The sequence below is a fragment of the Osmerus eperlanus genome, chromosome 7 (genome assembly GCF_963692335.1).
Source record: "Osmerus eperlanus chromosome 7, fOsmEpe2.1, whole genome shotgun sequence".
Lineage (NCBI taxonomy): Eukaryota > Metazoa > Chordata > Actinopteri > Osmeriformes > Osmeridae > Osmerus > Osmerus eperlanus.
Genome location: NC_085024.1, coordinates 6,074,608 through 6,088,849, shown reverse-complemented (window position 1 = coordinate 6,088,849; position 14,242 = coordinate 6,074,608). Strand labels below are relative to the sequence as shown.

Sequence of the window (14,242 nt, the reverse complement as noted above, 5' to 3'; positions counted from 1 at the left end):
TAATATCAAAAAAATATCACAATGTTTTCTTCCTAATGCCTTAAGTCTAATACATTCTACAGTCAATAACAGCCAAGCTACAGTACATAATCCCAATTTGCCCTCCCCCTACCCTCACTACCATGGAAACTCCTTGCACATAGATACAATGATACCTTAAACTGGAACCACAAATCAAGAAGGAAATTGTACTGAACAGTGTTTGCCTGTGTGCCCTTGTGAAACTAGCTTTTTAACCACAAGCCCACTGCTGCTCTCATTCCACATTTAGCAAGTGTATGTGCTACAAAAGGATGTAGACCGCAGCTTCTCTAAAGCTCTGAGAACTAAAACAGTAAGAAGAACATCATATCTTTCTTTCCGAGATGTATACACTGGGAGCACATTTCCAGTTATAAGATGTATTTTGGATGCTGTCCTCCTAAGAATGGTTTTGCTCATTTTGAATGATTATGTTGTTCCACATACATCCATTTGGTGAGAACTGTAGATATGATCATTTCCATCACCAACACACAGAGCATCAGCACCTCCATCTGTCAGAGAAGTACAGGATCACTTAGTTTACACAGGATTTTCTCAGATACACTATACACAGGATATCAAATACACAATACAATGGGATTTTCCCAAGTAGAACTGTATATATATATGTGTGTGTGTGTGTGTGTGTGTGTGTGTGTGTGTGTGTGTGTGTATGTGTGTGTGTGTGTGCGTGCGTGCGTGCGTGTGTGTGTGTGTGTGTGTGTGTGTGTGTGTATATATATATATATAGATATATATATATATTCTACTTAGTTACCTTCCGATATTCAACCTGGAATGCTGAGACAAAGAAATCTATGCAAATTAGCACACACCCAACAGCCGCTACAGTTATGGAGCCAGTGTTGGCAAACATGCAGACCTGCAAGTAAATGAGACTCATCTTTGTATCTCCTTATTATACTGTGTGTCATGTTATTGTGTTGTCATATTACTTACAGGTAGTAATCTTGGAAATTTGAACAGAAGATTGGACAACAATCCAGAAATAAAAAACTGAAAAGTTGAGGGGACAGCAGTATAGATTTAGTTGCGCACAATGAGAGCCTTTCACTAAGCAAAAACAAACATTTTGTATTTGTATTTATTTTAAATAACTGTTGGAATATTACCAGTGATCCAGTCAGGAGTGGGACCCTGAACAACGCTAAAAGGGTATGAGTCACTCCCTGGGTCACCGCGAACAAGACTCCGACTCCAAAACTCATCAACCCGTTTATTAATTGCAGACTCTAAAATAAACAAATGAAGCAGTTTTCTACGAAGGCACCAGCTACAATTCTATTTCATTACCTAAGCCCTGTTTCAAACTAATTGAAGGTTCCTCCATTCTTTTTCTCCCCATTTTTTTCATACATTGACTCAACTATAGTAGTGTGTTATTAGCATTAACGCTGAATGGGCCAATCATTTGTGATGCGTTACAAAGAAAAATATAATTTGCAACAACGTTGCAAAACGTTTTTTCTAAACTTTTGAGTTTAAACAAATACAATTGAAATGTATAACGATATTAGCCTATAACTTGTTCGCCTGCTTTTTCCTGATGAAACAAATGTTATATTTTTCTTACCCCTAAGACAGCGGGTTGCTTCTGTAGCAAGTCATGCAACGGACCCTTTGCGCAAGGCACCAATTTCGTTGGTTTGTAATGTTGTATCACTGGGTCTTTCTGGTCTCCTCTGTTATATTCCTCCTCCCCAAGGATGTCCATGGGAATGTCGGCACAAGCCATGATGTTCTGGCTTATAAAACAGATTGGATCATGAAATAGCCAAACGACAAAATCAATTGTAGAAAATGATCAATAAAAATTGCAACACGCCTTGATCGTCTTGTCGAGATAGGCTACTGAATGGTACTATTTCTAGATATCTTTTAACAAGTTAATAATACTTAAACCATGTTTAACTTACCTGCGTGTAGCCTAAATGTTGCCTTCAATAACGCTCTACCTATTGGGTTGTTTCAGGTTGTCTGCTTTTTAGTATGCTATCACTCTTGAATCACGCAGTGATGACGAAAAGTGTGCAATAGACTTATTTAACTTCGTTTTTATGAAATTTGTTGAGCAAACAAATATACGTTTTTTTGGAAAGTAATTAGGTTAGCTTTTCTTTTGAATGAATGATAAGCATTTAAGCATTAATTATTGTGCGATTTGAGGTTATACCTATATACTTAAATAGTTTGGCTTCACATACGGAGTTATTCATCTCACCATAAACGACCAGTTTTCAATGCTCTTGTTTTGCCAGGCTTATATATAGCTTTTACTGCACCGACTACGCCCTAAACATCTATCAGAGCTCCAAGACAGGAGCGCATCACAAACCACACAGCATAGGCCCCATTTCTGTCCCCCACCCCCTTATATTTCCTTTATCACGCTTGCTGTGTCTTCTGTATCATATTTGTTCATAGGCCTACAGAACATTCGTTATACATCTGGAAGACAGAACCGTGATCTCTGTCAGCTTGAAAGATCAGGTTTGTCAAATCACCAAAACTAAAAGAGTGTCAAGAGGGATGGCTTTTGTGTGCATGTGTAGCCTATTAAGCTGATTGATTTTCCCACAGGAAAATGAAGGATACATTTCATTCAGATGAGCACATGCTTATCATCATTCCATTGGGCAGTCTTAAAGATGCTCAAGAGGGCCAGTTAATGCCGGAGAATTTCCACTGTGTGTTTAAAGATGTCTACAAGGTGTTCTTGAAGGGACAGCCCAAAGCACTGGGGGTACAGTATGTCCAACTTTTACAGTTTAAACTTTGTCTTTAAGATAAGATATGTCAAATTACAAAATGTAGTCATCATCCACTTTTTTATATTTTATGATTAGTTTATCATATAGGTTTGCAGATTGTACATGTATATCTCTTTATTATATGTATCCTTTGTTTTGTTTTTGTGTTTTTTTTTTTTACAGATGGCTCAGTTCATTGCTGGAGTTCTCATACAAATTCTTGGTGTACTGATTGGAAAATCACATGACTTGTTGTATACTGTGCCTAGTGTCCTTGTAAATATTTCATAATTTTCCATAATTTGTTCCCCATTTTATATGATGATCGATGTATGTTGATGTCTTATGCTGATATTCAGTTTGGTTGATCTACGCCATTCCAATTGATGTGAATTCCTCTTCAATTGTTTGGAATTTTGTAATGATTACTGTTTTGGTCTCTAAAATTATATGTTTTTTAGTTTTTCCTCTCAGGAATGCTGACATATGTAGCTGGTCAGTCTCCAAACATGTGTGTGGTAGGTTCTGTTTATCTTAAATCTTTCTTGTATAATATTTAATTCAACTAAGGTACGAAACAGTCTACACTTTAAAACCAATGAAAACATCTACATCTTAATTATGTTTCAGACAAAACTGTCATTTTCAGTGAACATCACCAGCTTTTTCTGGTCCATTGCGGCTTTTACTCTCTGCGCCCTTAATGTGTATTCTGCAACAAACCGTATAGCGGTAGGAACAATTATCTTCTGTTTTGTGCTATATGCCTTCAATAGTTACAGTAAGATCGAAGAAAATAATTGAAGCCTTTGCATGAAAATACACTTCATTTGTTATACCATATTGCCTTTTTTCTGTTTTTTCATCTTTCAGGTAGAACAAGGGATCCAAATCATTATTGCAGCTCTCTTGATCATCGAAATGTTTGTTGCCATGGTCTTGATCTACTGGGAGAGTAAAGCAGTTTGCAGACAACATTTCAACATTCTGGTAAGTCACAACAGAGTTCTCTCTACGCAGACCATAAATACAATAGGTATACTGTATGTCTTCAAATGTGGAGCAAGAAATAGTCAACATGTGTTATAGAGCTGAGCCATAAATACAATTTGTTTTGCAGCCAGTGCTCACTCTCAAGCAGATGGGGAACTAAAAGATTGACAAGAGCTCAACAACTAACAGTAATAGGTTGGCTATCATGTCAAACTTCTAAAAAGGCTGTAGGTTTGCCAATGCCTTCGATGTTTTTTTGTATTTGTTTGTAAAGGTCTAATTGTTTGTTACTGTCATACTGTGGGTATTTACAATATAAATGTAATTGTATTACATTTATGGTATTATCAAGAGATGATTGTACTTCAGAGATCTATATGACACTGTTGGATTCATTGCTCAAAATAAATTAAATTGTATTATGACATGGGCTTGTATCTTTAATGAAAACAATTAAAATATGCAGTCCTACAAATAAGGCTTTACAATAGTATTTGCCTTAACCAGAACCCCCTATCTGTTTTGTTTTAATCGTGTTTAGATTAATAAACTAGACATTAGGCTATGCTATTCATTGCACTAATGACTAGTAGCACTAAAGAGTATTTTCTACAAATCTATTAAATGAATTGTCTGTCTCTTATATTGATTAAACTGGTGTACTATACAAGTAGGCTTAACTTTTTCAGCTTTTGATAGAAAGTACAGTTTGTCCTTTGTGGTTAAAGCTGATGTGTGGATAGCAGACGTGATGATACTTTCACACCACAGACCAAGAAGAACTCTGAGAAATTGAATGGTGTAATGTTTCTCAGAAGCATCCAATGGTTTAATAATATTCATAATTAATTAACTTGTTATAATGTGTGCTGATTGTCATACAATACAAGTCTAATAGATTAATTCCTGTATTCAAGTGCAAGACGCTCACAAGAAGATCCATGTCTGTGATGTACAGTATTGCCTGATGAGTAAAAAATGATTGTCTAAAGTTGACATGTACATGCCCAAACACTTCCCGTTTGTTAACCATGTAAATCATGAGATCAAGTGACCTCTTGATGGTAGCAGAGCCCCAGGAACAGGCTAGATAATGCACGACTAGCATCTTCTGGGGTTTAAAGTTCTGAGATGGTGTTTTGTCCGAATCATTAAATTCACTAACAAAATGATTATCTTACCAATTGAATAAATTAATTGAAACACTGAAACACAAGAAATTAATTGCTTAGATTTATGACATGAAGTTGCCTTGTTTCTTGATTTCTACTTATGCACAAATGACAAGTTGTCACATTTCCATGTTTTGAAAATTCTCCATATTATTTTAGTTCAAGATATCATTAGTTTAAATTATCTCTCGTGCGGGGCAAGGGACTTTGGGTATGAGGAAAGACGCTTGAATGACCTGGGGTGTGGGCTTGACGTGAACTACTTAATTTCCATGGGGGACACTCACATGTACACCAATCAAAATACAGAGTTCACCTAAAATTGTTCCAGTAAATTTAACCCCTCTGCTCGCACAAAGAAAGCACTGTTTATGCCTTTTCAACGGAAGACGTATTTCTTCTTTTTTTTCTTTGCGGATTATTGAAGTCATTCTACTAATATGATTTAGACTGGTGTTCGTATGATTGACTTGTTTAGCCTTACGGAAAACAAAATTATTAATTGCGTCTTTTGGCCTAACGCTAATGTTATTGGCTAGCTAGCTGACGTCGCTAGCTAGCTAGCATAGGAGGTTGCCGTGCATTCCTTCTTACTATAGCATGGCGTCTATGTACTCCGGATCCCATACCCTGAGTAAAGATGATGTGAACTACAGAATGCATTTCCGCATGATCAACGAACAGCAAGTAGAAGATATCACCATCGATTTTTTCTACAAACCGCACACAATAACGCTGTTAACATGCACAGTGCTCAGCTTGATGTATTTTGCATTTACAAGGTAAGATGGCCAATTAACTAGCTACCAGTACCTAAAGCGTCTAGCAAGCTAAGCTACTATTAGCCTGCAAAAAGCAGGATGTTCTGAATGGCTTGGTTGACATCATTCATGAGCATGCTATGGGATAGCTAGCAAGTCTTGTCATTATGTTTTGTCAAGCTGTCATTCCTTTTCAAGTATGTTAACGTCAGGTTTGGACAGCTGATGCTGTCTTGTAGCTACTCCTTGTGTATAATGTTAGGGGACAAGAATGAAAGTTATATGGTAAGCTAACGTGAGCTAGCCTAAACAACAACAATTACTGATTGTGAAGAAGCCTTTCCATCGTTTAATCTCATTAAAGATAGCTGACAGAATGGCAGTGAGGTTCGTTATTATATCAAGTCAGTAGATGTGTTAAATTTGTTAAAGGATGTTAGTAACTATTGCAGACCTGCATTTATGTCAGGCCATCATGTTATTCTTCCAAAAAACCTCAGTCAGCATCAGAAGCTGTTGTGTAGTTCATGGTTGCTCTTGTTTTGTTATCAGGGATGATGGGAACCCTGACAGTAACTTATGGGTGGGTCTGATCTTAGTCATCTCCTTCTTCCTGGTTATCAGTATCCTGGCCTTCCCCAACGGTAAGTTAAGTTTAACTATTAACCTGCTGGGGGTTGGTTGGCTGTGCAAACACTGCAGAGACCTCTATATTGTGACAATGGTTGATAAAAAAAAAAAAAAACAGAAAAAGGTATATCGTACACTGTCAGGTACGCCTTAATGATTTTACCAAAGGGGGACTGTTTGCCATCTGGTGAAAGTTGAGTTCTTAAATCCAGTTACTGATTAAATGTCCTTTTAATGCATCTGTTTAGGTCCATTCACAAGACCACATCCAGCGATATGGCGTGTGGTGTTTGGTAAGGGAGTCTACCATGTATTTTTTGGTTAGCGAGGATTTAATGAACCTCTAGATGATATCTCTCATGTCTTTCACTCCTTTTCAGGTCTAAGTGTCCTCTATTTCCTGTTCCTGGTCTTCATCATCTTCCTAAACTGGGAGCAGGTGAAGCAGGTCATGTACTGGCTGGACCCCAACCTGCGTTATGCCAAAAGAGAGGCTGACGTCATGGTAAGAGTGAAGATTCTTCAGTAATCATTGTTTGCCGATTTCACAATATACACCCACTCAGTGTGTACGTGTATCACACAGTCCACCAATTTAGTAAATATTGACCGTTTTAATTTGATTTTTTTTCTCCAGGAATATGCAATAAACTGTCATGTGATCACCTGGGAGCGAATCCTGAGCCACTTTGACATCTTTGCCTTCAGTCACTTCTGGGGCTGGGGCATGAAGGCCCTGCTCATCCGCAGCTATGGCCTCTGCTGGACCATTAGCATCACCTGGGAACTCACAGAGGTACATACACACACACATGCACCCGCACATGTACACACATACCTGCACACGCACACTAGATCCACGTGGTGCACACTTGAGTCCGATGTTTTGAACCTCCATCTTTCCTCCATCCCTTCTCTAAATCACCCCCCCCCTCCCTCCCTCAGCTGTTCTTCATGCACCTGCTGCCTAACTTCGCAGAGTGCTGGTGGGACCAGGTGATCTTGGACATCCTGCTGTGTAACGGAGGGGGAATCTGGCTGGGCATGACCGTCTGTCGCTTTCTGGAGATGAGAACCTACCACTGGGCGAGCATCAAGTAGGCTCTTAACCAGAATGTCCACTTTTGTGCTCAAGTCAACGTCCCCTTTAGCTCATTAGTGTATTTACCTGTAGTAACATTTTTAGAGACTTTGTTTTGGAAAGAAACGGCTCTCATTTTGTTGTTGTTTTGAAATATAAGAAAAGTTGTTGCTTGAGAGACGGTGAGAAACTCTACACTGTGGAGTAGACTTGAATGATTAATAACCTAGTATTGCTTTCATCCGCGTTTCCCCCTTGCACTGAGACAGTACTTACAGTTAGGTTCATAAATATTTGGACATTGACACAATTTTCATCATTTTGGCTCTGTATACCACCACAGTGGATTTGAAATGAAACAATCAAGATGTGCTTTAAGTGCAGACTTTCAGCTTTAATTTCAGGGTATTTACATCCAAATCAGGTGAATGGTGTAGGAATTACAATACATTTTATATGTGGCCCCCCCCTTTTTAAGGGACCAAAAGTAATTGGACAATTGGCTGCTCAGCTGTTCCATGGCCAGGTGTATGTTATTCCCTCATGGGAGTTCGTTATTTCATTGACAAGGAGCAGATAAAAGGTCTAGAGTTCATTTCAAGTATGGTATTTGTGTTTGGAATCTGTTGCTGTCAACTCTCAATATGAAGTCCAAAGAGCTGTCACCATCAGTGAAGCAAGCCATCGTTAGGCTTAAAAATCAAAACAAACCTATCAGAGAGAGAGCAAAAACATTAGGCGTGGCCAAATCAACTGTTTGGTACATTCTTAAAAAGAAAGAACGCACTGGTGAGCTCAGCAACACCAAAAGACCCGGAACAACTGTGGTGGATGACAGAAGAATTCTTTCCCTGGTGAAGAAAAACCCCTTCACAACAGTTGGCCAGATCAAGAACACTCTCCAGGAGGTAGGCGTATCTGTGTCAAAGTAAAAAATTAAGAGAAGACTTCACCAGAGTAAATACAGAGGGTTCACCACAAGATGTAAACCATTGGTGAGTCTCAAAAACAGGAAGACCAGATTAGAGTTTGCCAAAAAACATCTAAAAGACCCTGTACAGTTCTGGAACAACATCCTATGGACAGATGAGACCAAGATCAACTTGTACCAGAATGATGGGAAGAGAAGAGTATGGAGAAGGGAAGGAACTGCTCATGATCCAAAGCATACCACCTCATCAGTGAAGCATGGTGGAGGTAGTGTTATGGCGTGGGCATGTATGGCTGCCAATGGAACTGGTTCCCTTGTATTTATCGATGATGTGACTGCTGACAAAAGCAGTAGGATGAATTCTGAAGTGTTTCTGGCAATATTATCTGCTCAGATTCAGCCAAATGCTTCTGAACTCATAGGACGGCGCTTCACAGTGCAGATGGACAATGACCCGAAGCATACTGCGAAAGCAACCAAAGAGTTTTTTAAGGCAAAGAAGTGGAATGTTCTGCAATGGCCAAGTGAATTACCTGACCAATTGAGCATGCATTTCACTTGCTAAAGACAAAACTGAAGGGAAAATGCCCCAAGAACAAGCAGGAACTGAAGACAGTTGCAGTAGAGGCCTGGCAGAGCATCACCAGGGACGAAACCCAGCGTCTGGTGATGTCTATGGGTTCCAGACTTCAGGCTGTCATTGACTGCAAAGGATTTGCAACCAAGTATTAAAAGTGACAATTAGATTTATGATTATGTTAGTTTGTCCAATTATTTTTGGTCCCTTAAAAAGGGGGGGGCCACATATAAAATGTGTTGTAATTCCTACACCGTTCACCTGATTTCGATGTAAATACCCTGAAATTAAAGCTGAAAGTCTGCACTTAAAGCACATCTTGATTGTTTCATTTCAAATCCATTGTGGTGGTATACAGAGCCAAAATGATGAAAATTGTGTCAATGTCCAAATATTTATGGACCTAACTGTATCTTATTGTATGTACGCCTGTGATGCCTTTGCGATCAATGCCCTATCTTCCGGTCCAGAGACATCCACACCACTACGGGAAAGATTAAGCGAGCAGCGCTCCAGTTCACCCCCGCGAGCTGGACCTATGTACGCTGGTTTGACCCAAACTCTTCTCTCCAGCGCGTTACTGGGGTCTATCTGTTCATGATCATCTGGCAGGTGAGTTAAGCCCTTTACTAACTATATACTTCTGTTTACAGCTGTTCTGTTCCAAGAACAGCTGACTGTTCTTGGAAATGTTGTTTGAACAATGAAGATGCATGATTTAATGTTTTAGAGGGATATGGTTTCCATGTCAGAAGCTCATCTCACTCGAGTGAAAGACAAGATGGATGACACAAGATACAATTATGGATAGAGGACACCATGGATGGAGTACTTGAGCAAACCCCATTGCTTACCACTGGATAGCCTAGTCTAGCGTATCTGCCAACACTCACCCCATACACTTACACACACACACCCGCCTCCCAAATCCTCCATGCTGGCTGCCATGGCGATGAAAGAGGCTGCTTCTCTGCCTTTTGTGTCATGATGAAATAGAATAGCCCCACTCCTCCCTCCAACCCTTCTCCCTCCCACTGCCTGTCTCCAACACTCTTGTGGCTTTAGATGGTAATTACCTGTCTTTGAGAGTGGCTGGACTCTCCCGGAAGGGGGGAGGGGGCTTAGGAGACCCAGAGTGGCCACAGTTTAGCTCCTCTCCTGAGGGCTCATCAACACAGGCTTTGGGCCAAATGAGAGAGTAACGAGGCAGGCCTCAGTCTCTCATTATCCTAAACTGGGACACTGTGGTGCTCCAATCTGAATGTGTTTCTTTGAAAGACTAATGAATAATCCTGATAATCTTTGTCTCTGTCTGTCTCTCTATCTCCCGGCCTGTCCCCTTCCCTCTCTCCCTCCCCCTCAACAGCTGACAGAGTTGAACACGTTCTTCCTGAAGCACATCTTTGTCTTCCCAGCATGCCACGCACTCACTTGTTGTCGGATCCTCTTTGTTGGCATCATCACAGCTCCTACCGTGAGGTAAGAATGTCAGCGGACCCACTTCAACAGTCCTGGAAAAGAACTGCTGCCCTGGAAAGAATGCTCCACACATGTGACGAAAAGGTTGACTGTTGGTAGAGCTGGCTCCAGACATGTTTCAATCACTGTTCTACTTTTTCTTCCTGTCTGTTCCAGGCAATATTATGCATACCTAACAGATACACAGTGTAAAAGAGTTGGAACGCAGTGCTGGGTCTTTGGGTAAGTCTTTCACCAACTGTCATCCTGTCTCTGCAACACATCAAAGTCATTTGACTTTCAGTCAACATAAGCTACTATTAAGACACCCGCTGTACATTTGTTTATAAACTTCCGTGGGGGCTAGTGTGAGGTCGGACAGATGAGGGCCCAAGATAAGGCCAGCTTTGTTGTGGGTGCTAGCTGTTCTGCAGCGTGGGGGTTATAAAACAGTAGCCGGCAAGCCTGCTAAGCCACTGCCACCCTCACCACACAGTATGTCAACATAACAGTAGACAAAGGTTGCTTTATAGTCAACTAAATACCTAAGGGTTGAAGTCAGTGAGTACATGTTGTAAGAAACGGAGAAATAATGGTCCATTTAGCTGTGTTCATTTACCTGTGGTTCAGAACAGTGTTGTAAATGTTAACCTAGTTCCCCTATCAGGGCAATGTGTCTGCACACCTCACTCGACCCACTCACATTCCACCTCTCTCCCCTCCGTCATGTCACCACCCCTATGACAGGTGTGGCGTGGAGCCGGTTACCCAGCATGCTCTGTGTGTGACCTTGTTGTGTGTCTGGCTTCGTATTTCAGGGCAATAGCCTTCCTGGAGGCCTTGGCATGTGTCAAGTTTGGACAGGACTTGTTCTCCAAAACCCAGATTCTTTATGTGATCCTCTGGCTCTTGTGTGTGGTAAGGAGACCACCAGTACCCTCTCAAACCACCTTGCAAATGTAGACTATTACACCATATACAGCAGTGAGGCAGTCACCTTTTTATCACTGCACCTCCTACTTGTACATTTAGCATGATATTACACTGTTTTGCATCGTGGTGCGATCATGCTAGCGTTGTCATAAAATTGTATCTTTTATTACATTACATTTAGTCATTTAGCAGACGCTCTTATCCAGAGCGACTTACAGTAAGTACAGGGACATTCCCCCGAGGCAAGTAGGGTGAAGTGCCTTGCCCAAGGACACAACGTCATTTTGCACGGCCGGGAATCGAACCGGCAACTTTCTGATTACTAGCCTAATTCCTTAACCGCTCAGCCACCTGACTCCTACTTATTAATCATTGTCTCTTACTGTTTTCCTCTTCACAGGCCTTCATCACGTTCCTGTGCCTGTACGGAATGGTGTGGTATGCAGAAAACTACGGCCCAAGAGAAAAGGTACTCATCATTAGCGTTTGGCTGCTCTTGTCGAACGTTCCCTCCCCTGCCACCATGTCTACTTGGTCTTCTCTTGTTAGGCCATCTTTGTAAAATCTGATTTACCGTAACTGACCCACCTGCTTGACTGAAGATTACGTAAAACTCCAGCGCCTTTCATTGGAGAGGGTTTGTCCATTGTTGAAGCATGTGCCTCTGTCAGCTAGCTGCTGCATGTCCCCTGTGTAGCATGTGTCGGAGGAACGTGTGAAATGTGTTTACACCTCCTCTGCTTTTCACAGAGCCTCTCAGAATGTGAGGACAGCAACTACATCGAATCCACCGACTACGAATCGGAAATTCTCAAAGGTAAAAATCCACAGTTAGATCCCTCTGTGATACCCTCTAGTTAATGCTTACATGCGTCATTGCAATGTCTTGCCTTTCTATGAACCTCTGTCAGCCAACATGTGAACTGATTTCTTAGCATTAGCCTGACCCCTAGTGGTTAGATAGTATTTTATGCACCTACACACATACAGTACATAGTCCATACTAAATAGTTGAATGATGGCTTCCTGTGTCACGACACGTAATTCTGGAAGAAAAAAAATCCAATCTTAAATCTTTGCTCTCTACCTCACAGAGGAGACGGACGTAGTGGGTGAAGTCTCATCTACCAGACAAAGAGGAAGGGGCTCCGGAAAGAACAAATCGATCAACGGTGTAGGGACCCAGTAATGACGAGAGCTCAGGGGTGTAGGGCCCCTCGCTCCTCGCATGGCAGAGCTAGGAGAGGAGGAGGAGGAGGAGTAGGAGGCTGAAAGAAGTTAACACTTCCCAGGGCATTTCAACACGTCACAGAGAACCACTCACCCACAACAGAGAGGTTGGGCACAGAAGGCACCCTTGAGTGGATGAACGTGTCCATACAGTGTTAGAAAGAGAGGGGTCTAATCTGCCGAGACTGGCACTGGTATTGGTGGCTTGTCAGGGCCTTGCTCCTACCCTACCGTGTGTGTGTGTTGTGGTGTGTGTGTGTGTGTCTGAGAGAGGAGGAGGTGGCGGGGAGAGATGGGGGGGCAAAATTTCTCTTCCACAGTTGGAACGCATGTTCATTGTAGTTGGTAAATCATGATTTGCAAACTACATTTATCCTATACAATATATCATTCATGTTTCATGTAAACCCTACTGGTCTGTGTACAGCACCAGCCCTATGTGATGTCATCAGACTAACGTATGTAACAGATCCAAACCATTTCATGTAGAGCGCACATGTAGACCATGTCATAGACATTGAACCCTGTTTGGTACTGTAAAAAGACAAATATTTTATCAGATTGGGCCAATTTATCATCTGTTGTATTTACATTTCCATATAAGTGTTCATGTTTTTTTGTTGTTCATAACTTGAACAAAGAGTGAAATGTGAACAGGATTTTAATGCAAACCAGCTTTGGCGTGGAAGGATCATTTCTTTTTCACAGGAGTTTTGTGTTAGACATGAGTCAAAGCAAAGCACACGTTTTAAGCACTTTTTAAATCTGTTGGGCACTCCTCAAGAGCATCCGCTTCCTGTTGTGATCAGTATACTGTACATTTGTAATGTGTGTTGTTGGTGTGCTTTGTGAATCATTGTGACCTTGAGTGATTTCACTCCTTTTTCAGTTGTGGTTGCTACCAGTTATTTTTCACTGATTTAACAAGAAGGCAAATCATTCATTCTTTCATGCATGTTTTCCAGTTTCAACTGTCTGCAGAGATAGCTTCGTTTTACTATGTGGACTTCATCTACATGGCATTTGCATGGCTGTGTCAAATATAGAAGTGTTTTTGGTGGAATGTTAACTAGTGACAAGTGACACCTCTCACAGAGAAGTATTTACACTTTCAATGTTGACATAGCCTAACATTTTTATCAAACACCCCTTGTGCCTGTTTTGCATGTACTTTTTATTTTTTATTCCTAACTTTTTGGAAGTTTGTATTATCAAGCATAATTTGAGTTACGTTTCAGTGCTTGTGATCTCTGTCATTAAAAGTCCATTTATTTTCTGTCGGACAGTTACCATCTCTGCACAAAAGTGTCCCTCACAATCCAAGATAATCCAGACATTGTCATTCTCAGTGGAAAGGGGATGGAAGGGGCTCCCTGGCTTCGTAATTGGTACATTGTTTCTGGGTTATGCCAATTTTGCCAAAAAAAGAAAGAAAAGAAATTGACTGAAATAGAGACTTGTGTTGTTGTTTTTTCACTGTGAATTAAAAGTACCTAATAAAATGTTTTGCATTTCCTCTTAATATCTATGTGGTGTTGTTTATTCTGGGGTGCGTTGTGACTGAGAAATTTAGCCATGTGTTGTAGATTTATTTTTAAAAGTTGCTTCCCCCTCGTGATGGACAGACGGTGCCTTGATCTTCGGCACTGTTGGCATGTGATGCAACCTGTGATTTACCGAG

General features: G+C 40.8%; 3 protein-coding genes across 4 annotated transcripts; 2 read left to right on the top strand and 1 right to left on the bottom strand.

Moving 5' to 3' along the window:
- Positions 1–7: 7 nt before the first annotated feature.
- On the bottom strand, positions 8–2,474 carry si:ch211-269k10.4 (uncharacterized protein LOC100150242 homolog). Its single transcript, XM_062466795.1, has 6 exons — positions 1,962–2,474; positions 1,619–1,790; positions 1,158–1,277; positions 985–1,041; positions 803–907; positions 8–536 (listed from the first exon to the last, which is right to left on the bottom strand). Exons 2-6 carry the CDS (start codon positions 1,778–1,780, stop codon positions 438–440), a joined length of 543 nt encoding a protein of 180 aa, XP_062322779.1. The 5' UTR covers positions 1,781–1,790; positions 1,962–2,474; the 3' UTR covers positions 8–437.
- Positions 2,470–4,243, top strand: LOC134024236 (uncharacterized). The gene is made up of 7 exons (XM_062466794.1): positions 2,470–2,535; positions 2,626–2,788; positions 2,979–3,071; positions 3,257–3,313; positions 3,426–3,527; positions 3,669–3,785; positions 3,916–4,243. The coding sequence occupies exons 2-7, from the start codon at positions 2,630–2,632 to the stop codon at positions 3,946–3,948; spliced, it is 561 nt and encodes a 186-aa protein (XP_062322778.1). The 5' UTR covers positions 2,470–2,535; positions 2,626–2,629; the 3' UTR covers positions 3,949–4,243.
- Positions 4,244–5,396: 1,153 nt separating this feature from the next.
- On the top strand, positions 5,397–14,083 carry ptdss1a (phosphatidylserine synthase 1a). Of its 2 annotated transcripts, none has more exons than XM_062466790.1 (13): positions 5,397–5,742; positions 6,274–6,365; positions 6,600–6,644; positions 6,732–6,856; positions 6,989–7,147; positions 7,297–7,448; positions 9,411–9,552; positions 10,307–10,419; positions 10,576–10,641; positions 11,217–11,316; positions 11,732–11,800; positions 12,082–12,148; positions 12,426–14,083. In XM_062466790.1, the coding sequence occupies exons 1-13, from the start codon at positions 5,561–5,563 to the stop codon at positions 12,518–12,520; spliced, it is 1,407 nt and encodes a 468-aa protein (XP_062322774.1). In that variant the 5' UTR covers positions 5,397–5,560; the 3' UTR covers positions 12,521–14,083. The 2 variants fall into 2 exon arrangements, with proteins under 2 accessions (XP_062322774.1, XP_062322775.1); XM_062466791.1 differs by lacking the exon at positions 5,397–5,742 and adding an exon at positions 6,083–6,108.
- The last annotated feature ends 159 nt before the right edge of the window (positions 14,084–14,242 follow it).